At 39.5% G+C, this 24,926-nt stretch overlaps 1 protein-coding gene across 1 annotated transcript in view; it reads right to left on the reverse strand.

The window, feature by feature from the left end:
- Positions 1 to 24,926, reverse strand: part of HDX (highly divergent homeobox) — a 47,010-nt gene that overhangs the window by 2,308 nt on the left and 19,776 nt on the right. Inside the window, exons 5-8 of the mRNA XM_075161945.1 lie at positions 14,775 to 14,921; positions 8,597 to 8,804; positions 5,173 to 5,252; positions 2,213 to 2,296 (exon numbers count right to left, since the gene is read on the reverse strand). Of these exons, the coding sequence (XP_075018046.1) occupies positions 2,213 to 2,296; positions 5,173 to 5,252; positions 8,597 to 8,804; positions 14,775 to 14,921 (519 nt within the window). The remainder of the gene's footprint in view (positions 1 to 2,212; positions 2,297 to 5,172; positions 5,253 to 8,596; positions 8,805 to 14,774; positions 14,922 to 24,926) is intronic.

The following is a 24,926-nucleotide window of genomic DNA, read 5'->3' on the forward strand; positions in this document are numbered from 1 at the left end:
GGATGACCTCATCCATTTTAAAATAAATAAAAACAAAGCCCAAGACCCCTCCTAGAAGAAGTGATCTTGAAAAGGCAGGCTGACTGTGAGAAGAGACAGCAACTAAATTCCATTATTACAGCAGGAGGCTTGACACAAAGATCAGGGAAAACAACTTGAGAATTCCTCAAAGCTACCACAAATTAAAATATATCCTCTAGTGCAGCTGGGTTTGACACACATCATGAAGTGTCAACTCACCAACCTCCCTAAGATCTCTCGGGTTACAGAATAAATAGGAATATATTTACAAAATGGAGAAGTATCAATAATGTGCATGCTGTGGCTAAAAAGGCATTTCTCCAACCTTTGCATAAATACGCGTTACTGTACTTGCAAATCACTTAATATAAAAATAACAAACTTCTTAATTAAAAATCCAGATTTGGTAGGTACTTCAGTTTATTCCAAATATCTCTTCTCCTTCAAACTTACCAAATTATTGGTATAGCATGATCAAAACGCTAAATCTGTTGATTAGTGCAGAGCTAAAATTAATTTTCTCTGGTTATTTACCTTTGCAAAGATCATGTAACCTAAATAAACTGTTCACTTTTTAAGATCAAAGTCATTGTGCATTTTTGCAAAAGGTATCTGCATACTAGCACCAAAGGTATATCCTCCATAAGATAATGAAAAAAATACGCACACAGAAATTGTTAGCAATGCACAATACCCACAGGAAGTAAGCATTTAGGTTCACAGATAATTCATGGTAAGTGTCGCATTTACCGAGGAATATCAGAGACAAGAAAAAGCCCACCCTTGCTTATGCAACCATATGATTGATTAGGTTGGCGGTTTTGCATACAAAATGTTCCTCGATGGCTGGTTTTGGTGGCAGCAAATAATTACATAAGCAAAATTTCATTAGTGAACTTATAAGCTGGCATTTTGTTTTAATGATGAATTTTTTTTTTTAATAACATAGAACTATGCTCTGATACTCATGCTTACATTTGCTAGACTGGCTGTAATTCAACTCTAGGTGATACAAAAATGTGAGACTACATGATGAACTGGAAGGTTTGTAACAAGTCTTTAAAAATGGTTGTTGTTTTGGTTTTTTTTTCCCCCAGAAAATTCACATTTCGTCAGTCAAAACATTGCTCATACTGTTTCAGGTTATAACAGCTTTGAGAATGAGAGAGAAATATTTGGGCTGCGATTTTGAGGCTTTCGTAAGAAAATTAGCTGAATGCATTTCTTTCAGATGGAAACTTAGAAGTTGCCTATTTAGCAATGGATTTTGCCCAGCCAAAGAAGGAATTCAGATTCACACAGAAAACACATAGGCACAAAGGCTAATCACTAATGTCAAACGACAAACCAACAAACAAGGTTCTGTAGGGCATGCTGAACAACAAGCCTTTCACTGCGGTGACAGGTGACATTAAGAAAAGGTCATTCCCTCTCCATATTTATTCTCCACTGCCCTTACCAGGAAAACACTGCTAGAAGGAGGAATTTTTGTTCTGAAAAGATGATCTATTTAATATTTTGATAATTGATTATCGTTAGTAGAACATACCTGTTTTCCAAGTAAAAAGATCAGCTACATACATAAAAACATGCTCAACATACAGCACAGAACCGTGACAACTCTTACGAGAGCAGTAACACCCGCGTAACCTTTACCATTTGGCAGAAGACAGCAGCTGTCAGGTATCCAACTGCTTCTCCTCCCTCCCACAACTACTGCTTCCACACGTTCTGTACCACATTGCGAGAATGACTTCTTCTCAGATCCCCCCATTTTATTAGAGGATTCCAGCTGTGATGTCCCTTTGCAGAGCTGCACCACGCTGCACGTAAAAGCGTGCCGTAACGCGCCAAAGAACAATTCTCGCACAAAAAGGAAGTTTTGGTTTAGAGGCGAAACAAATTGCTTTGTTGCGGGACACGTGGTGGGAGCTGCAGATGGCTGCTGCTAGAGTAACGTAACTGCTCTGCAGAAATGGGATTTTTCCTGCCTCCCTCTGGGTTGAAATACGGGTAATCTGGCTGTAAACGGGATGAGGAGACGTGACTGAGGGGATGATGTGCAGTACCACGATAAGAGCAGAGGAGCCCCAGGCTCCCACCTGCCTTTGCTGAATTCCTTACAGACACACCCCTCTGAACGTTCTGTGAAGGACTATCCTGCTTAACGTATCACAGTCTAATTACTCACCTTATAATCCAAAAGAGAACTCATTTGATCCACTTCAGAATTACTTATCATATCACTCTCTTCATCATCTATAATTTCTATTTTCTGAAACAGAAGTAAACAGTTCATTCCAAATATTCAAATGCATAGATTAGACAACAAACAACAATCCATATCTCAAACTGCCATGAAAGGATGAAGGTAACAGGACCTTTTGCTCGCTCATGAGAAATTCTGAGTTGTGGAGCCCCCATTAGATGGCAATCATGCACCTCAGCCACAGGATCCAGGAAGAACCCAAATTGAAACTGCCCGTACTCAGCTGCTGCCACGGTGACTCAGGCTGTTTACAGAGCAGAAGCTATATGTCACCATGCTTTTGGCATTAGGTTGCATACTATATCTCATTACAGCCTGCAAAAGCCTACATTTTATTCTGTAAGCCTTTTGTTGAAGACCTCCTGCAGGGTGAAGAAGGTTATAAAGTTTATTCCTCTGGAGCAAAACAAGACATTATGGAAGTGACAGGCAAGTCCTAACTGACCTACTTCTTGCCTAAAAAAATGAAGAGGTCTCCTTTGGCCTTCTTTGGCCATAGTGCAAGTCAAATGCCCTACACAGGAGCGGATGTTGATACAAAGGACAGTTCCAAATGCATACACATAGGCATTTTCACTTAATTCACAAAAATTCTTGGGAGCTTTTTATATTGGGTTTCTAAAGATACCTAAAGTACAATGTTAAAGGCCAGGCTTAATGCTGTTCAGAACTTAGAAATACATTCCAATCGTTTCTCAAGTTTTAGAAGATTCATTTTTACATTATTTACCACTTGCATGTTCTGTTTTTCTTCCCAACAGAAAACCTTCTTATGTAAGAAAATCATGTTAAAAGGTTATTTCAATAGGAGAAAACACAAAATGTACACATTTTTAGTGCACCTATGAAATTTTAATTTTTATTCATATCTAAGCTAGATCTCAAATAGACAGAATGAATTTGAATTAGATAGTGATAAGAATGGCATCTTTCAAGAACTCAGAAGGATGACTGCCCAGATGAAACTATAAATTTCACTATATTTTTGAAAGGGAAGCAGTAGTAGTGTTAGAAGTGGGGTTTGAGGTTTTTTACTATTTTTCATTGTTTTGACAGTTGTAAACATTTATGAGACTGTATACAGTAAGTTAAAGCAATTTTACTATGTTTTTAGTATACTGTTTAACACAATGTCAGCAAGGGCCCACACTGACACAATCCACTTTAATGGTTAGCTCTTGAGGTGTTATTTTAGAGGAGGGTCCTTCTCTGCAGCGTATGTGTCTGCCTGCCTGCAGAGCAGTCATCAGAAATTTCCTTCTAATCACCAAGGAGAAATCCTCCAAGAGAGGTTAACAGTCTCTCACTAGTAGTACCCACCAAGCTCACAAGTATATGTTGAAGGTAGGGAGGGTAAATTACATTTTCTGTGCTTCGGTGTCTGACAACCCAGCTGAAGCGATAACATTTCAAAGGCTTAATGTCACAAAGATCTGCTGCTATATCATACCCCGAGTAACACTGTGATTCAAATATTTTTGTTTTTAGACTCAGCTTGAGGAAAGAGTCTCTAAATAAATGCCAAACATTCACACTATCTTTCTTATAATTAAACATTTTAAGATAGTAGGGGAAAGAAGAGATTAGAATTTCAAATAAGAAAACTGTATCTCTTATGCAAATCCAATGTATGTTAGTCTAATTTTAACTGCATGTATTTTAAAAATTTTGTTACAGTGTTTTCAGAACAGAGTATGAAAGAACTACTCCTCTTTTTCCCCCCTCTTATTATATCAAATCCTCTAATGCTGGAGTTCAGGTAGACTGGAGAACTGAGTCTCTCGGACATCATCTTTGCAAACCTTTTACCTTTGTCATATTACATTCTGCATCTCCATGGTAAACGCATCAGCTTGAAACTCAGAGTGATTACATCTAAGGTCACAGCAGGCCATTAAGGTAAACAGACAGGAAAAAGGCAGCTGTTTCTATTCAGGCAACCACAGAAAATACAACCGTGGGATTTCAGTTTACGCAAAAGATGATCATATATTAACAAAAGAAAGAAAATGTTCTCTCCTCTATACACATATAGAGGGAAGGGAATCTCCTGTTCGCTTTCCCACTTCAGGTTCTGTGTGATTAATGTAACACAAATGTTCTCGTCATGTTCTGAGCTACTATCGTTTAATCTCTGACTGCAATAAAAGTGCAATTGGGAACTGGAACCATCACCTGTTCATTCTGCAGATAACTTTTAAGATAAAAATTACCCTACCACTTGGGGTCTTCTCTCCTCTTCCTCCTCTCCTTTCTTCTAATTTGAGAGAAGGCAGGCTAAACAAAGGGGATATATTGCATTATTTGCCATGACTCCTCCCTCTGTCTTTCCTTCCTTGTCTCACTGCAGTCAATTAAAAACAGCAAGAACAACTGTGTTTGACTCAATGTGAATGCAAGTGAGAAAACAAGAAACATCTAAATAATGCCCTGTCAAGGGAATGGGAATGAAGAGCACATACCCACCCCAGTCTGATCTCACATATTCAAGATTAGCTATGGAGAGGAAGCACTAGAGATATCTGACTTGCTTAAAGCTACAGAAAACCATTTTCAATTATTATTCTGGGTTTTTTATTCTTACTGTTTTACTATACTAGGTACTTATAGAGCACTACCCAAGCGTTGTGCTTTGCACTCCAGAAAAAAACCACTGGATTGTTATAATACAGAAAAAGCCATATAATTCAATTTCTACTGAACGTGCATAGCTCTATGTTTTAGTACTTTTAGTACGGTTTCTTTTAGTGCTCAATCAATTAGGAAGGACTCTTAGCACACTCGACTGAAGTTTTCACCTAGTGAAAAAGACTAGTGTTGGACAACAACCTCAACATTAGCAATTAAGGAGGTCACGTTAGTGGAAAGGGAAAGATACATACCACATTATCAGTAGATACTGGATTCTGGTCATCATCTTTGTGACCGATTTCTTCATTTTGAAGAGCTTCATTTGTCTCTTCTGCAGAAATAAATCAGTTTTTCAGATTTCATTCAAATTTTATGCTGAAGGAACATTAATAGTCTTTATCACTAAATATGTCACATCTGCTAGATACAAAAGCAAAGTCACATTATCAATGTCTATTCATAAAAAAATACTGTATGTCTTATTAAAGAAGACATCATATCACAAGTATTTCAGGGCAAAGTCATGTCAATCGCTACTTGAAACAACAGGAAAACTATCAGTTACTCTCTTGTAACGTACAAAACCTTCCTATTTTTAGGTTCAGGTTGGAATATTCAAAGGTGATGAAGAGTTTCACATCAGAGGAGCCCAGACCTTTTTTTTTATTTATTAAAAGAAATTAATATATGAAAATCCTGCATAGCCTGAAATTATAGGGTACATACTAGAATCCCACCTCCTCCTTGCAGGCACTGACTAGGTTTGAACCAAAAACTGATCAAGCAGATTATTTCATTCTTGTATGGCAAATGTTTATTCCTAGTGAATCTATGCTGCTCTCTTATGTATAAGCATAGTACACACTTGAAAACAGAGCAAATCTTATCCTTAAATTTCAACGACAAGCACTAGATGATTCTATCAGCCCTGACTATGGCCGGTGTGAAAAAACAAGAAAGATGAACATATTCATCCCTATGATTAAGTATGTTTCTCAGATTTACTTTAATTCTCCATATTTAATATACTATCAAGAAGAAAATGATTGACAGAAACAGCAAATCATAAAATAAACCGAAACACAGAGGCAAGGACAGGTATGATAAAAAACTTAAATTATGTCATTAACAGCTAGGCTATTAATTGGAACTGCACTGCTTCCAAGAGCTGGTAAAATTACCCAGTTCTGCTGAGAGCAGAGCTAGCATCAAAAGGGTCAAACAGCCCAGCTATTGCACCTAAAGAGGAAAGGAGGCACGGTGAGCGAACGGGCAGCAGATGTCCATGTGGGATACTGAAAGAGAGGGCAGATAATGATGCAGGGACGTATCACTTCCACGCAAACGCAGGGGTAACAGGATTTAACTGGAGATTACCAACAGTTGCAAAGAGAGGATAATATTTAGGCCAAACTATACAACGACAATTATTGTTTTAAATAACTTTTCTACAAGTAAAATATCTCTAAACCGAGCAAATTTTATTTGAAGTTGTTTCAAATAAATTTAATCTGCCACTGGCCACAACTTCAGAGGAAAATTTCTGCTAGCAGCAAAAGCAAATGGGTCCAAACAGGAGAACCGTAAAGCAGGGAGCAATACACGACCCCATCGTTAGCCTCGGAGCAGCGAAGGTCATTGAAGATGTACCTCAGGGGCTCTGAAGCCGTCTAAAGCACCAGTCGCTCCGTAACCCTGGCACTCACCACTTGGATTCAACAGTCGGACGAAGAAACTCCCTACAGCACTTTCAACTCTTTAAATATTCATCCTCAGCTAATATAAACTGGCACAGCTATAATGGCCTCCACAGAGCTGTGTTCATTTATACGAAGTATGGATTCAATTAACATACGTTTAAAAAAGTTAGGGCATTATGAGAACTTTAATGCTTAATTTTCCATCAGAGCACAGCTTTTTTTAAAAAAATATTTACACACTACATTTTAAAAGCAAGTGCCATCAACACTTTCGCTCTTTAGGTGATTAAAAATATCTTTTTCCTGTCTTTGAGAGTGGTTTTTTCTTTTGTTTTTGTTTTTTTTTATAAATTAGGACCAAAAGCTGTAGTTCTCAAACATTAAAACAATCACATATTGTGACTGAACAGTATGCAGGATTATTGGTGGAAATATTTTCCACTAAGTTCACAATAAGCTGAGCTGCAGCAGTGAAACCTACTCCTTTGAACCGGAGAAACGAATAGAAATAATTCTTGTGGTAGAATTAAGGAATGAAAGTGGGATTCCTGGATGCTGTGGAAATCCTGTAATTTTCTTGCCCTTCCTTAAGCTTTGACTCTAATAACCTACTCATAGTCTTACAGCCTCATCCTGGTTTATGAAAGCCTCGTTCAATAAATGTGGTGTCATTCCTCACTTTAAGCTACAGAGAATTCAGACTCTTTCCCTGTCACCATTTTCTTTCAAGCAGATCTGACTAAATCAGTTCCTTCCACACCTCAGGCAAATCAAGAACTCTTAGATTCTGCATCTCACTTGGCTTTCAATCACTTGACCCATTTCTTTATCATCTTATTCTCTTTACAGTAGAATGTGACAAAGCTATCACAAATTCATTCCCAGCAGTGCTGCATTTTTCCAGTTCTTTCCTTTAAATTGTTCAGACAAAATGACAAGATCAGGTCTGGCATATTAAGCTGAAATAGCATGCACTAGGTCAGACTTTCTTTTAGTTTAGAGAGCAAAGGCTTTATTGATCTCTTCTAATCAGAAGCACTGGGAGCAATTAGTTGAGCTTGTGAAGCTAGCGACTGTGCCGAGCGGCAGTTCATCTGCCCGAGGCCCAGAGTATTAATGTACAAGAGGGAAAGGGAGAGATTGATTTAATGTGGTCATGCGGTTCTGGGAGGTGGAGTAAAAGGGAATTAAGTTCGAGACACTTATCACTCAAGATCATGCAATTTACTGAGAACACACAGGCACCCCGTACGTGCAGTTCTAAGGCTCTCCGAGTAGTCCCCTGCTACTGACTTTGATCTTTTCTGTTGGTTTGTATTTGCTTCTCGGAGACCACGTACGCACCGCAGACAGCTTAATGGCAGAAGTTCTGCTATGCTTTGACGCACTGTGAAGCTCTTTTAGTTCAAGACCAAGTCTGAGCTAATACATCTTCTGAACGTCTCTCATCAGCATGAGTTTAATATCAGGAAAACTGTAAGTCCATAGCTCTGGTCAGCTCAAAGTGAGCAGGCTGGCATGCATTAGCGCTTGCTTAGAGGGGAATTGTTGGTGTGATTCAGGCAATCGGGAATGGATATTCAAGCTGGCTGTGTAGCACTGGCCAGTTAACAGAGAGCATTTTTTAAAACCTGGCTTCCTAGGGAAGCGAGACTTAGACATTTGTACTGTCTGTCTCTCTCAGTTGCACCAGCAAATTGTGAACTTGTCATTTAACTTCTGACGAATCTGGCAGAAACAGCGGTCTTATGATAAAAGGTTTCTGCAAGCTTTGTGATAACAAAACCATCAAAATTCATATAGAGAGAGGTAGAAGAAAGAGACCAAACAGTACCTTCAGTACAGCCAAGGCAGATAACTTGCGACTGTTAGACACTCTTGCAGACATTTTTGAATGTGTACAACAGAGAATCCAAAGCATGCACACTGCACAAAATTAAAATATATGCACAGTAGTAACTGCATTTTCAAATACCTTGTGAGCTTCCTTCAGATAAGCAGATTGATACTTCATCATTCCTATCATTATCATCCCCCACTTCAGTAGCAGTTTCCTCTCCTGGATTAAGTGCTGATTTAGAAACAAATTCAGATTGATCAGAGAAATCAGCAGGACCTCCTCTAGGGGGTGGGACCTCAATCCCCATTAAACGATATTTCCGTCTTCGATTCCCAATCCAAGTCTTGTAAGAGAAATAAACATGAATGCTATCAGAAACTATAACAAAAGCAACAGGCCCACAACCAAGTGAAATTAGCACATCTATACGATAGGAACAAGAGTGTAGCCAGCAATTCAAGGGAGGTGATTATTCCCCCGTATTTGACCCTCATGAGGCTGCTTCCTGGAGGACTGTGTCCACGCTCAGTCCTCCAATAGAAGGGAAAAGGGAAGGAAGGTGCACAGCAAAAGGAAAAGAAGCAATAGTCACAAGTCGCAGCAAGGAAAGCTCTGACTGGAATTAAGGAAAAAAAAATGCTTTACAGTGAGGCACTGGAACAGTTTGTCCATAGGAGTTTTGGCTTCTCCAACCTTGGAGGTACTCAACATTTTCCTGGACAACATCCTGAGAAACCTGACCTAACTCTGAAGTCAATCCTGCTCTGAATAAAGAGTAGGACTAGATGACCTTGTAAGATCTCTCCCCACTTACATTATTCAATGAATTTAACATAAGATCTTTGATCCAGGTTCTCCCACTCTGCAACTTCCACAAGGGGACTAACGCATCCAATGACCCAAATGGCCCACCTGTTCTAGGACTTCCTACAGCATGGAAGAAATTGTCCAAGGTGGTAGTTCTATATCACTCCACTTTGATGACAGAACGTAACTTGGCAGAATTAAGTTCAGAGGAATATTATCCTTCAGTCATCTTTGGCTGGAAGACGAGTCTTTAAGATACATTGCTTTCAGTAAGGTATGTAAGAGCATACTGTAAACAGTGGTGGGAGATGAAACAGGTCCAGGACCAAGGAACTTGGAAACCCATTCATGATCAGATGGGTATGGATGCTTTAAGTTCATTTTACATCAATAAAACCGACAGTTTCAAAAAAGAAAAAAAATCACATTCAAAATTCAGCAAGTGGATCTGTATAACTGTTAATTAACTTGCTTTCTCTGATAAAGTCTGTGCTAAAAATTATTAAAGACTCAGAGTTTAGCATGGTGTAATAACAATTGTCTGCAACTCTTCACCTCTTAACTCTCTCCCTTCCCTTGTATTACTCAGGCTTTTGACTTCTCATCCAATTTCAATTCTACTTAACAGCCCTTGTTCCCTGACACTTCATTCCATCCAAGTCAGTTCTCCACTGGCATCCAAATATCCTTCTCAGAGCCAGGAATCAATTTCTTTGCCAACTGCTAACTTCCAGTCGTCTTGACCTGGCTTTCCTCACCCTTCCACACCATCTGAACCACAATAAATAGGAGCAGCACTGACAGCACTGGTGGGACCATCCTCATTGTTCCAGGACCTGACCACGTACTGGCCCAGGGTGAATAATGGTGGAGTTTGGCCATGTGAGCTGTCACCGTACAGAGTGTGCTTGATTAGTGTGATGAGAATGTATGCGCAGCATGGTCGTTACTAGGTTCTGAATCATGCTTAATGCTGGAATTTCTGGATTGCTAAAAATCAAACATATCTCTAGAAAGCATGCGCAGTTCCTATTTTTGAAAACTTATGATCCGGGCATGGCAAAATGCACATCCTTTCCATAAGGTCTATGTCCCAACAGAGTTTATCAAATACATTGAAATATTATAGGATTTTTTTCTTTAAAGATACACTAAACATTACTCTGGCCTTACTTCAGAAATACCTGCATTGCTCCTCTTCCCCATCACATTTTCTTTAACTACAGTTCTGATACATAGCATAAAAAGTTTAGTAAAAAACTTTTTCCTTATAATACCTTAATCATCAAATAGAAAAATGAAGAAATATTAACAGCAGTCCCAACTACTAAAGATAGTTTCATGCTCCGCCAGTCTTGGAAAAAAATATTTTTTAAAGCTGAATCTCTTTAACTAGCTAAAAGATGACATGCTTAACACTATTTTTGGCAAATCATTTTTCTTGGGCGATATTTGCTTTCCCAGCTTGCTGCTTTTCCTCTTTGAAGAATGCAAAACAGGTACACAGAGAGCTACCTAGATATTTTTGTGCGTTTTATATAGTTTGGGAAAAAAAGGGGAAAAAAAACCCCACACAAGTGGCCCCTTCCAGACCTATGTCTCTTTCTTCCAAACAGTGTATTGCCATTCATTAAATTTTCTCATAATCTTATGACGGTAATAAATAGTGACAACAATGATAAAATCTAAGAGCGAATCTGCTTCTTTTTTACTAAAAAATTCAGCAAAAAATTGAGGCATTTGGGAAAGGTAGATCTTACTTGTCTTTTTACATATCTTTCAAAGCAGAAAATCTTTCCTTCAACATACTGAATATGCCATACAAGATGAACATATTTTTATAGTGTCTCAAATTAAAATGGGAAAGAAAAGTAGTAGGTTTCCATAGACTGCGTGCTACATTTAACAGAGAATATTCTGGAGCAGTACAATGATGAGTGTAAGAGCAGACCAGTATTTCTATGTAGGAAACTAGCTTAATAATTCTCATTATGTCCCTAAAATGTTACCTCCTTAAAAACTTCAAACAACATCTGTAAAGCGCATGTGATCTGACTCATTAAGCCTACTTATGGCAGCCAGCAATGAACTCGGCAGCAGCCTCCCCGGGTTCAACCGAAGGGACGACAGCAGGAGCGAGGGAAGAAAGGCGAGAGTCCAGGCAGAAGGAGCCAGCACATGGCTGCCCTCAGGCGGCTTTTAAGTTCAGTGGACTGGCAGGGAGCCACCTAAAAAGCATGATTACAGCTCTCCAGATATTGAGGTTAGGGTGTCAACGTGCTGGAAGGATTCTAGGTTGGAACCTTCAGAAATTCCACTTAACTGAAAAAATAAAGATGGATTCTGAGTTGTTTTTCCAATGTCTCCCTCGATCGTAAACCGGATCCAGACTAGGCCTGGAGCCCCCAACAAGAAGAGCCGTTAGTCAGCTGTGAAGAATGAGTGGCCTTTCTGCTGCAACTGCTTGATTTTGCCGCTAAATTCAGATTGAAGCGCTACCTTCAGTAATCCAGCTTTTATCTGATGAGCTGCTGGGAAATAGGAGGAGGTCTCTTTAGCCCGTGGTGGGTGCTTAGGAGTAGCTTTAGCCCTCTTAAGTATGAAAGCTTTATGTTCTATTAATAAAAAAAAAAATTGTCATGCATTTTTCTTATATTCCTTATATATTTCTGAGGCGTTTGATGGTTGTCATCCGTCCTTCTCAAATATCTAACGTCTCGCTGCCAAGAAGGCTAGTCTGCTTTCAGACACTATTTTGGTATGAATGAATAAAATTAGTCCAGAGAAATATAAACAAAAATGCGTAAGTAACTACAAAAAAACCCCAAACAAATGTAATCAGCAATAATTATGATGTAAGCAAAAGAAACATTATAAGTTTAATGAAGTACTGGCCAGAGTTCATATATTTAAATATGACATAACTGTTTTTTGGTGTCTTGCGAACATATGAAAGACATTTGAGGGTGCAAATGTGCATGATGTTGAGGTACAACCAGCAGTACTTCTAGCAGGAGAGCGGACTTGCAAAAACTATGGAACAAAACGCCCTGTTCAACCTTAAAAGATCAGATCCAGTGAAACTATGCATAGTGGCAAACATTATCTTTCCTTGTACTGGAAAACAGATTTGATACTTTGTACTGGAGATCTTTCAAGCCAGTATGATGTCATAAGGATCAATCATTTGTACTTCTGCAAAAGCAACAGTTATCTGGACAAATCACTAATTTGCATTAAAAAAGTTATTAAAAGGGAAAAATGGGGACACGTATTTAATTGAATTAAAACAAGTAATATGATAAGTATATATAAATATTTTACAGTTATATATGTTTATACATAATTATATAAAGTTATATTATTTATATACTATATTATATATATATTTGTTGTGTGTATTTGATGTATATCTATTCACTTGGTTTTATATATATACTTACTACTATTTTACATAAGCTACATTTATTTTTTTTTACATCACAGATGGAGAAACAGTTGCTAGTTGCACACTACCTAGAATTCAAGGTACAGTGAAACACAAAAGCAACAAAGTACAAGTATCGGAAGTGGAGAGCTTCTTCCAGAAGCGTCCCTCCGTCCAACTCTTCTGCAGCACAGGGTAGAGGTGCTGTGGTTCGCTCATGCCTTACAGCTGACTGCACCATTGCTGTGTCCTGACTCCTCAGGAGAAAGAGACCACGCTGCACACTAACCTCCAGACATCCGTGCTTCCTACCGAAGAAAATGCAGGTTGGCAGGTAAGGAGGGAGGCACAATACGATCTGCCTATACAGATCCCAAAACAAATTTAGGACAGGTCCTCTAGAGTACGTGATGGAAAATACCTGTCCTACTGATGGGACACATACAATGTGCCTTAGAGAAAGGACAACAGGAATTACTGAAGACACAAGTCCTGTAGCATTAATTCAGCCCTTACAAACAAAAAAAATAGTGCAGCATGGTGCGGGACCAACCTCCACCTAATTCTTGCTACAATTCTCAAGTCTGCCATATAGAGGAACCAGAGGCAGAGGTAGGACAGATACTGGTAACAGCAGCAGTTACTATGAAGAACAGAAATCTTTTTGTTCGTTCACGTGTCTGTGTTCTAATATAGGTTATGCCAGAGAGTCTCCTGGAGTTGATCGGAGCCTAGTACACCTGCCCTGAAGACAAAAGCATTTCCAGCAGATGCTATTGAAAGACATGTACAGATCTTCATACCGTCATCCTGTGTGTGCCAATAAGGATGTTCTTAAAGGAACAAAGTAAGGGCGGCGAAGCATGAATGTCAGTCTGACTGTCCTGTGAATAAGGTATTTCATATCCAGGAGTCCACTTTGAGATGCTGTCAGTGGAAACAGCTTCACCTTTCAGAAAGCGAACTGAAGAGCTTGGAAAATATGGAGAAGCTTTGTTCTCTACAGATAAAAGAGTAATGCTTTTCAGCCTCCAAAACTACGATTTCATTTTTTCATAATTCACATGTGCTCAGGAAAACAAGCAAGTAAATAACCAGATCAGTGTTCAATACTGAAAGTAACTTTGGTCTCATTTTGATACACCAACCCAAGAGAGATCTCCACAAAAGAAGAATTTCAAATAAGGGCTCCTAGGTCCACTTTTGTAGCGATGTAAGAATTGAAAGAAAGAGGTGGAAAAAGAGGACAAAGGCTGAAAGGACTAGTCACAACCGCCATGCCCGTTGTGAGGAAAGGAAGACTCTAATCACGTTTTTGCACTGACTGCGAAGACTGTCGGACTATTTTCTGAAGAGTGGAAACGCGCTGAGCAAACGACACCCACAGTTTGAGAGTGATGATGTATGTCTGGTATTGGGAATATGGTGGCAACAACTGATGCTGTACCAAACTTCCCAACCTCTGGAAGAGATGATGTGGAGTGGTTCTCAGGAATCAGGTTATCTACACCAAACCTGTGCTTTCTAAAGCAATCCTTCCTCAACGACACCTCTATAGACTATCAAATTGAAGTGACTGAGAATTCTTCGCAGTACCCTTTGCCCTCTTATCTCATCTCAACTAGGCTTCAAGACGGTCTTGTAAAGTTTTTTTTTCCCTATTTTTGAGCATTTTCTTTCATATGTTTACAATGATTTTCTCCTATAAGCATTCATGAGAAATATTTTCCCTGTATCTTTAGAAAGGCTTTTTTGATTCTTAATAGCAATATAAATAGCACTTCTCAGTGTTCCAGGATATCCCTAAAAAATGTAACACTTTTACTTAAAATCTTAAGTCTAAAGAGAATGTCAAACAGCTCATAGTGCTACTCCTGCTGCTGATCAACAAGACTCTTACCTGAGGGCTTTTTTCTATTTATAGACTGCAGAAAGAGCAAGAGAGCACTTCCCAACGTGGTCATTCATTATGTAATACGTGAAATCTATTTCAAGCTTCCTCATGAAATTTTTAAAGGCTTTCATCTGTCCTATTTTTGCTTCTGCGACAAGATAGGGGAAGACTCTTAGATTTCTTACCCGCACTATTTCACAGTCAACATTTAATTCTGCAGCCACAGCTTCAATTTTCTCTCTGCAGACTGAGCCCAGGCTGGTCATGCCATTGTCCCAGTATTTCTTTAGGGTAGCTAAGTCTCGGTCACTAAATTGTGTGCGGTCCTGTAACTGTAAGATAAAAAAAATACTGTTAGATTTTAAAAAAATCTGCTTATGCTGTTCGTTTAATTCCCAAAGGTCTTGCATACAGTAAGACACACATGTTATTCTGTCTCCATGGCTTTTCTTCTCTTTTAACTCTCCCTTAAGAATTTTTTTTTTAAGTTCGTTTTTTTATCCAGGGCAGTACAGAGTTCCCTGGGATTTGCTTTAAAGGCAATGGCAGTGCTAACGCAAGTTTAAAGCACTTCAGCTTTGTTTCAACTCCACCTGATTTTTTTAATTTGTTTTATCTCATTCTATAAGGCCTTACTGAAAATAACTTTTTTCCCCTTGTGCTGTTTACTCTCTCCACCCAATTTATGCAAATTATTCCTTAAGGCTTTTCAAGTTTCTCACCCTCCCCCACCTAAAGTTCTTTTATCTTACTGCAAACTACAATACATGCATAATTTAAAGGATTCTGAGTTCCTAAAGGGAATACTTTTCATGTTTATTTGGTAAGCTTCAGAGTTTAAATTGGTTCCACTGTTTATTTGTGAGTTCCCTAACTCTGTGTATATTTATCAAAATATGTGATAGTGGATTACTGATATAAGGAGTAACACCAAGAAACAAATCCTAGACATCCTACCACTTCTTGAACTGTTGTGGGCATACAGTATCACTCACTAGTAGCAAGCTTTATTAAAAGGTTTTAGCCCAGAATTTTAACTAAACAGTTTCTTTATACCAACCCATGTTGTCATCTCTCCTGCTATTAGGAGCACATAAATGCAACAATAAAGTCTGCACTAATAAGTTGTAGCCACATGTGCCAAATTTGTCATTATTTCAACAGCTGGGTATTGTAAGACATAATCATGACTTCAATATCTGAAATCTGGGTTTGCTTGTTTAAAAACTGTTAAAAGTTAGAACGAAATAACTTTAAAATGGAGTAAAAAGAAATTTTGCAGAACTAGACTCATTTGACAATCTTGCAGTTACCAGTTTTAATTTTTGTTAATCTTCAGAATATGGTAATCCTTGCCATTTTCTTTTTTAAAAAATCACTATTTCTCAAAATGTTAAAAGCACCCTAGTCTCCTTAATATATGAATACAAAATAGGGGTATCAAAACCTTGTCTCCTTAAAATCATCCCAGGTGGTCCAGTAAAAAAAATGTATATTCAAATATGGTCCATTATTAACTGCTGCCAGGCACTCAGATTTTTTTCCTTGGCTATCGTTTCATGCATTCAAGTACAGAATCAGAGAAGCTGTTTCCATCCTGCCCATCCATGAGCTGACATCTCATGCAGGGAGCGCAGGACCCCAGCAGCTCCCCTGCAGAGCGAGTGCGGGGAGCCCAGGAGGGGCTCGCTGGTCCCGCACACCAAGCAGCTACCAGCAGCCTCGGCACACGAGAGGCACTCCCGGACGGCACGCTGCCGTCTATTTTAATCCGACAGGAATCCAGTTGGCACATTTCAAGGCCGCTCTAGGATGAGCAGCAAAGTGCAGCGAGTGGACTTCACCTCAAGAGCACCCTGCCGAGCAAAGCTAAATCCCTGATGCCCATTCACCCTCAGCAGACGCCGGTTGTCCCTGTACGCCTGACCTGAGCTCCTCCGACCCACAAGCCATTTTCAAAGAACAAAAGTATAGCTATCTCCTGAATCGCTGCAGCAATATCTCCTTTTACAGCTGTTGGGGAAATAGATTGTAACTTCTGAAAGCGATGGGAAGAGCTCTTGCTCTGCAGTCGGGGAGCGGCAGCCAAGCGCTGAGGAAAGGGAAGGCAGACAGCAGTGTGATAGCAACTCTCAAACTACACGGAGAAACAAGTCACTCTGGCCTATCCTGCTTTCCTGAACGCTCAGGGCAACTTCACCTTCTGAAGTATACTGAGCGTTTTTTAAACATAAGTAAGTAACGTTTGCTGTTGGTTCTGGAGAGTTCTCACTGACAACACTGCTGCAACAATCCACCACTGGCACAGCTTACTGCGATCTGCACTTATCAGGAAAATAAAACAGAAAATTTCTTCCTATTTAATATACACAGCTTAAAGAAACCCCCTGGAAGATGCCGTGGAAATTCCCCCTCCCCAGCAGAGGGGTGAAATGAGAGAAGCAAAAGGCAATCTGCCTACTATTACTGCAAATGTAAGGGAGTAACCCTGGTTAGCGTTGTCTTCTCTTACCTAGTTCGTTGCGACCGCCAAATTAGAACAAAACCCAAAGAAAGTACAGCTGATGCTGGATTCAGATTTCTGCTTGCCACGTGATTTTCCAGTTATCTAAGAAAATGCTTCTTCTACTGAAAGAATACAGGGCAAGAATACTCACTAATAGCAAAGCTCTATATTTGCATTATGCAAATGGATCCCATGTCAGACAAAAGACGATAACTGACTATAGATGGAATTAACAATGGGATGGTACTGCGGGGAGGGTGCAGAGGCTGCTCAGCCTTTACTTACTAAATACAAAGATTTTAAGTGGAGAAAGCAGTGTTCAGCAAAACCATCTGGCCTTCAAAAAGCTACTTAAAAAAGCAGTGTCTATCTATTCCATTTTAGGTGGATGTATGTTAATTCTGATGATCTACTACAAATGTTTTAATAAAATTCTTATTAGATAAATCACTATTCAATGGTTTTCACCTCACAACTGCTATATAATTTTGCTACAAGACCAGGGTTGTAGAGTCTGTCTCAACAGCTTAGATCAAAGTAGATGTTTTAAAGTTACGGGAACTCATTCCTAAAGAAGTCTTTTGCAGCCACTTACTCTGGAAATGGAGAGGGGAGGAAAAAAAAACAGCTTAGTTTACAACAACCTTCTTGTCAAAAATAATCCCTAGTGTTTCAGATGGCAATATGTAGTTTTGCTTTTTTGTTGCTGTTGCAGTTACTGCCACACCAGGTACTTTATTCTTTCACTCGTTCCTGAAGAGCTCGAGCAGCAGCACATGAATCACGCTGATTCCGATCGCAGGTCAGAGAAGGAAATGGAGAACAAGTTTTTTCAGTCAACTGATACGAAAGAAAAAACAAAAAACCCACAACACACACCACATGAAAGAGTCCAGAAAGCAGGAACAAAACTGAGGGGAAAAACAAGAGCATGTAAATAGAAGATGGTATGAAAAGTTAAGTCCCCCTCAGGGTTGAGGAGAGCAGCTGTAATGAGATGCCAGGCTCAATCCACCCTAGCAAACTCCGCGTGTTCTCCGATTAGTACTTCTCATCCCGCTTGAACTTTCCTACTTTGGAGTCTGGATCTTATTTTTGCCGTTTTTTCCACCAAGATCAGCACAGAGTAACCTACTGAACACAGCCAAGCAGGTAGGAATTGAGCCCCTGAAACGCCGAAAGCGCCGTCTTCAGAAAGGTACGTCTTGGCAGCGTAAGCAATGACTGTAATACAGCTGGGCAGTCTTTGCGGCAATGAAAGACAGAACCTATCAGGTTACTGGACTTGAAACTTTAACAGTGCCCCAAAAGAAAGATTCTCGACGTTTAAGGGCTCTGACTCACAACGAAGCTGCTAAGAGGGCAGCAGGTCACGGCATATCAAGTGAACCGCAGGAGCTGTCTGCCTGCACACGCGTGCACCGTGAACGTGAGCTGCTACCTCAGAGGGGGCAAAGAAGATCGTTTACTTACACTGCTCTCACTTGCTGCACCGCCGTAACGGGATCAGCCTCAACCCTTGCACTCACTACGTGTAAGTAACACTTCAGCCTGTCCAAAATTGAGATGCAGACTATCCGTCTCTGTATAATTGACCGTGCCATATGCCCGTTCATCAATTTCTTAGAGAAATCACAAACTACGTTCAATTAGAGGATCATCCCCTTGACAAAGATTATATGTAAGTTTGACTCCTGCATTATAAGCTGCTCAAAAACTAGATAATGCTTTTACAAAAGCCAATGTCTTTTGTGAGAAAATAAAGGGTAGAATTTCTACACTGAACATCACTTCCATCAATTTAGTTAATAACTTTCTCATGCTTAGTATCATCAGAGGAACTGAGGAAACAAGAGAAAAAAAAAGTGTCCTACAAATATCATAACATTGATGGTTATGCATCAGTTAGCATAGGAAAAAAATATCAAAAGATAGTATCGAAAAGCTTCATATTTAGGACAACACTTTCCATAGCTGAAGACAAGCCAGTAATTCAGTTCATATTTTTACTTCATTATAACAACTATTATGAATACAATTTCCTCTCTTCAGATCCGCTGCTCGCTGATTTGAGGCTCAGTTTCATCCTCAGCACTATTAATTGTTTGCTGAATTCTTTACATTTACCAGTTCTGTTGTCCATAGTCTGAAAAGCAGAGAGAAGCTTCTTCCAGCAGAAAATAAGACTACTCACAATGAAACGCAATCCTTGTGAGCAAACTGAATCAGCAATTCTGCCGAGCGCAGGGTTAAATCCTGCTTATCCCCTGACCTCTCAAGTGTAATAACAACATTCTTACAGGAGATGACCCAGTTTATTATAGACATTCCTGGCACTTTGCCGAGCCCCTCATGATACCCACTGTGCATGCAATATTTGTGGTGCAAATCTAGTGTCTATAATTGGTACGAATAATTGCATTGCAGTGGAGTGTCCTTATCCTGCCTTTTATTAAAGCCTGCTTTTTTAGATCCGTTTTTATGCATCAGTTGAAAATGTTTCAGGCCACATGCACAAAAGCTATACACCATCTTCAGATTATTAATAAAAGACATGTTAAAAAATGAAAGAACTAGAGCTTTAATATAAATGTAATAACTTGCATTTATGCTGCAGCTGAGCACTGTATGTTGTTAACAAAAAGTTATGTTTATTTAAATTGCACTGAAATCATATTAAATCAACAGTTCAGTTCTGATGCTCTGCGATGAAATGTTCTAAGGTAATGGTTATTTCTAGCGAACAAACCTCTCGCAACAAATTTTAGTCACTACCACTCACATACTCTATCATGGAGAAACAGCAAGAAATCTCAGTGTGTAATACTTCTTTTGCACATTTTCAAGGTTATTTAAAGTTTAGTAAAAAGTAGAATAGGACAAACAGTGACACTTCCCTCCAATACTCTCTAGCAACCCCAGTATCTTAGAAGTTGGACACATTTCTTACTTTAAGTTACTCTAAATAAACATGTCCAATCTTCTTTTGAGCTGATCTAAGGCTAGCTTCATTTGATACCCACTCTTACACTGGAACAAATGAGTCTACCTGCTTCTCTGCACTTTTTGTATTTTTTAATATCTCCATCACGATCCTCCACTCCCTCCCAGTCATCTCTTTTCAAGTCTGAAGAGATACAGCCCATTTGGTTGTTCACTATACGGCTGTTCCGTGCCTTTGATCACTGTTACTGCTTCTCTGTTATATTTTGGGAGGAATGGGAAGATCAGAAGTGCACACAGCATCCAAAGTATGAACAAATCCTGGATGCTTCTATACGAGCACAATGTTATTTTGCTTTGTTCCCTATTCCTAATGATGCCGGCATGCAGCGCTCTGAACTTTTGACACTCCTTAATGTCTAACTGATTTTTTCAGAGGATTATCAATTCATATCTCAAGATCTTATTTGTACGTAATAATACTTATTTCTGAATCAATCATTCTACATATGTTCCCCCTTTCCCATCTGCACCACTTAATACTATTCTTACTCTTCACTTTATTATTTCTCAATTTCACTGCCCAATATACGTGAGGTCTCTTACTCCTTAGCAAACTTCATATCTTCTTGTCCAATGATTAATAGAGTTTACTTCTTTATAGAAAGGATAGGTCAGTCTTCGGTCACACACATGACTCAAGTACAGAATTTGCTTTATTGTCACTTTATTTCATTCCAAATTCTGAAGGTATGTATTTTCCCTTAACACTACCAGAATATTTAACCTCGTTAGAGCCACGCCAGATTACACCTTCCTTCAGTTTGAGGTTTTAAGTTCAGGTTTCACAACCATCACAAAGCTGTCCCCCATTTCAGTGACACCCAGTCTCCTGCTACAGAACCAACCCTGCTGCTTTGGCTCGACACTGATGCGCATACACAGTGTAGTTGCCTGTGCAGGAACATTTTAGTATTTTTGAAAGAACTGCACTTTCTGCAGACAGGTATGCTGCATGCACTTCCATCCAGGAAGGCCCCAAAGACTCCCAGGCCATACAAATAAAAGGCAGCTGGTAGCTATAACTACCGGAGCGATTCAGAGAGCTGGTATCTAGACACTGCCTTTCCCCAAGTCTTGACAGTTCCCTCCTCACCACATGAGGAGGGAAATACCCATCACAAGATACCTTCAATCTTCTTAGGACGAAGAAACATACCTGAAGGCCCCTCGCAAAGCAAATGTTTAGGAGTGAGTTGCTACTGCCAGCTTCATTCATAGAGCAGAAGATACAGCAGCAAGCTGCACAGCCTTCAGGCAAAAAGGTGTTTGGAAATGGACTGCAAGCCAAATGGCACCTGAAGGCACCCTTAAACTATTATTGCTAAGATACTATTAAAGCACAAACCGTTAGACTTCTGGAAGAGAGACTTTTTGCATCTTTTCCCACTGGTTGGGTAAGCTTGAAGTTTGCTCTGATGGAAGCAGGACTGATAAATATTTCATAGTACCATAGTTGGAAAAGAGCTGTAACTGCTTTAACACTCAGCCAAAATGACATATATTCTGTTAATATGTGTTTCTAAACCAAACACAGCTAAGAAGAAGAAAAAAAAAGAGAGAAAAAAAGAGAGATCAGTGCAATAGAATAGTCTAGCCAAAAATTACACTCTAAACTCCAGTCATCTCTCTCCACAATTTCTAAAACCAACCTCCAATCCACACAAACTAACAACTCGCCCTTCTTGAGAATTTGAACTAGTTTGTTAAATAGGGAACGTTCAGCCTCAAAGTAAACTGATTTTTAGACAGTAATTATCACGATTCTTAATCTAGTCTTAGTCATAAGACTTAGATTCTTAGTCTTCCTCATATTTGACTACAAAGTCTGCTTTTCCAATTCATGGCCAGATATGACATTCTTTCCAGCCTGCAGAATCACAGCATACAATAAGCCTAGGTGATTTGTGAAACTTCAGCGTAACACGCCGTGTAATAAAAAGACACTTTGTCTGAAATGATGATAAGACTTCCCTTCCCTTCGCATTAACTGAAGGATTGGTATTGGCAGCAGTGAAGAGGTACTGTTCACAGCAAGAAGGTCATGACATACTATGCACGTTATTATCATCTAACTGTAAACGTTAACAAAGTGCAATACCTTGAGATATGTGGTGAAATATTTCACAGAAGAAGGAAAAACATTAATTGGTTATCCAAATTACATGGAAGAAAAGATATGAACAAGGATAGCATTCATAATTCAGTCCTGTGGAGATCATCAGGTTGGCTTGTCAGTCTCTCTTGCTGAAGACACTGACTTTCTTACTGAGACATTCTCTAACCAACTTGGCTAAAATACAGAGTTTTCATCCCTCTGCCCTTCTAGGAGAGGAATGTGAACAGGTGAAGAGAACTTCACAAGTCAATATTGGTAGAGTTTTAAAACAAAAGGTACAATTGAAGTGGACTTCAGATAGTTTTAATCCCTATGGGTGCTCTTTTTACTTTAAAAGCCGCTCTAAACATCTTTTTCTCCAGTACATGTAGGCTTGCTGTGGCAGCAGACAGTTTTCATAACATTTTTAGTCCACAGTCCAATGAGGTATTTTCTTTAGTAGTTATACTGATGTATCTCCCCCACTAGTCTCCTCCACACAATCCAGCTGTCTGGATGCCCACAGATGTGCCAGCACCACTGGTGGCAGGTCTCACACTGACCTGGGGTTAGATCAGCTCCTTTACCTGATTCAAAGTGCACCTACTGTACTCTTTCTGCGACGGGCAGGACTCTGAGGGGAACACTTTAATGCCGCTATCTCCAAGATTTTATTGAAATAGGCAATGTCGAAAGAGCAATTTAAAAAATCAAAATCTAGCACAGGAACCCTCCACTTATTTCAGATATTTTCTCCCAAAATATACACGCCAGACTGAGAGGCCAGAGACCCCAAGCTGAAGCTCCAGATTCAGCGAACCTGCCTACGGTAGAGGTTCCACCAAAGCGCAGAAGTACACTACTCAAGGTATCAAAGCCCTCACTACAACGCAGTGTTGCTCCAGGTGGGGGAAAATACAAGACCAGCTCCCCTGTGAGTTCCTCCACTGAGGGCAGCGTTCTCTTGAAACCTCACGTGAACTAGCCCAGACGTTAACATGAAAAACAACTTAAGTTTCATTTAAAATCCCATCCCAAATACACAAGTTGCCTATCACGTGATTTACTATGTCTGCTTCTGAAGGATGATGGGCAGAAATAATTCTAAGACCTTAATCTGTTATCTTAATGACTTTGTGTTTCAGACTTGGTATTAAGACTACTAAAACTATGTCTAATTACAAATTAAAAAAAAAACAAAAACAAAGAGAACCAAACCCAAATCCCACTCTCCTCAAAAAATAAAACTTCACAACTAAGCCAGGCACAGCTTACCTAGAGTCAACACCTATGTGACAAATGTTTTTCATAGTTAGCATACTAAGTTATATATACTATAAAAGACCAACCATTCTGCTAAGACATCAGATGACACGTGACTTAAGCACATTTAGTACACTCAAGACTTAAATGCAAGGACAGAAGCGAAGGTATTTTTCCCCCCTTTTAATTCTCTTTAACCAGTGTCTTCATTGCTATTTTTGAATACTTGATATCCTTCCACCACCCTGTGAAAAACCAAAAATCAATGCATTTGTAAAGGCCAATGCACTGCACACCGCACCACGACAGAATACAGACCTCCGTGATTTCCAAAGACATTCTCATGAATAACTGAGAGGGTGATATTTCTAGACTAATATTCATTCGCAGTCAGGGTTACGTCATCTTACAGCATAGCTGAGCAGACTAGAAAGAGTTTCCGCAGAACTGCACAGTTTTTATTTCTCTCTCGATGCAGTTGAAGGACAGGGCAAGGAAAACAAAACATGAAGGCAAAAAGATTAAAAATTCAAGAGCATCTAAAAGACGATCTTCTCCATTTTAAACAAAATACAGATTAGCCTTTTTACTGTTTGAATGGCAGTAATTGCCATAATCGCAGTTCTACAAATCTATCCATTCTATTTCTGTTCCCTCAAGCTCTTTCTTCAAAAGAATTTCACATTTGAAACTGAAGTTTCCTAGGAAGTAGGAGCTTTTTCTTTTTGTTGTCTTACACCTGTGTGTATACAGCAGTTTTAGAGTGCCAACTCCTAAACTTCTCTCCTTAAGAAGGCTAATTATGCATTCACATTGGAGAAAGTGCGTCCACAAATCTGGAAACAGATGTTGTCAAACTGGACTGTATTAACCAATGGGTTTTATGCATTTTATTGATTAAAAAAGACACAGGAGTAAAGGTCTAAGGAAAAAGAAATCCCTAATAATCATCCTTAATATTAACAGGCATTTCCACATCCTTGAAGGTTTTAAACTTATTGCAGAAATTTCTTCTACAGCCTGTGTCAGATACCCAGCATGACCACCACGCCTCAACAACCTACCCAGTGCTGGAAAGTAGGGGACAGCATCATGCCCCACTCTCTTCATTGCTCCCAGCCACATCTCCGGCTGCCTACTTTGAGCTGGCTCTGGCACTCATCTAATCCCTATGTTCAACTCACTCAAGACAGCAGAAAGACGAACTCAGCAGAAGAGTATGTATCTGACAGGTCAGACGCTTGACCTGGATCACCTTGCAATTAGATACTAGCACCAGCGCTACGGATGGGGTGGCAGTGCACCAGAAGGCAGGGGGGGAACCTCCCCCTTCCACCAGTGATGTGCTATGAAATCAGCTCAAAGTGAAACTGTACTCTGGGACACTCACTAGCTGCTTGATGTTTTAAAAGGTCGTTAAGTGATAGAAGGAAGGTGCCTTCCAGAAAAGAGCTACAATTAAAAAAG

This window comes from Calonectris borealis, chromosome 13 (assembly GCF_964195595.1).
Source record: "Calonectris borealis chromosome 13, bCalBor7.hap1.2, whole genome shotgun sequence".
Taxonomy (NCBI): domain Eukaryota; kingdom Metazoa; phylum Chordata; class Aves; order Procellariiformes; family Procellariidae; genus Calonectris; species Calonectris borealis.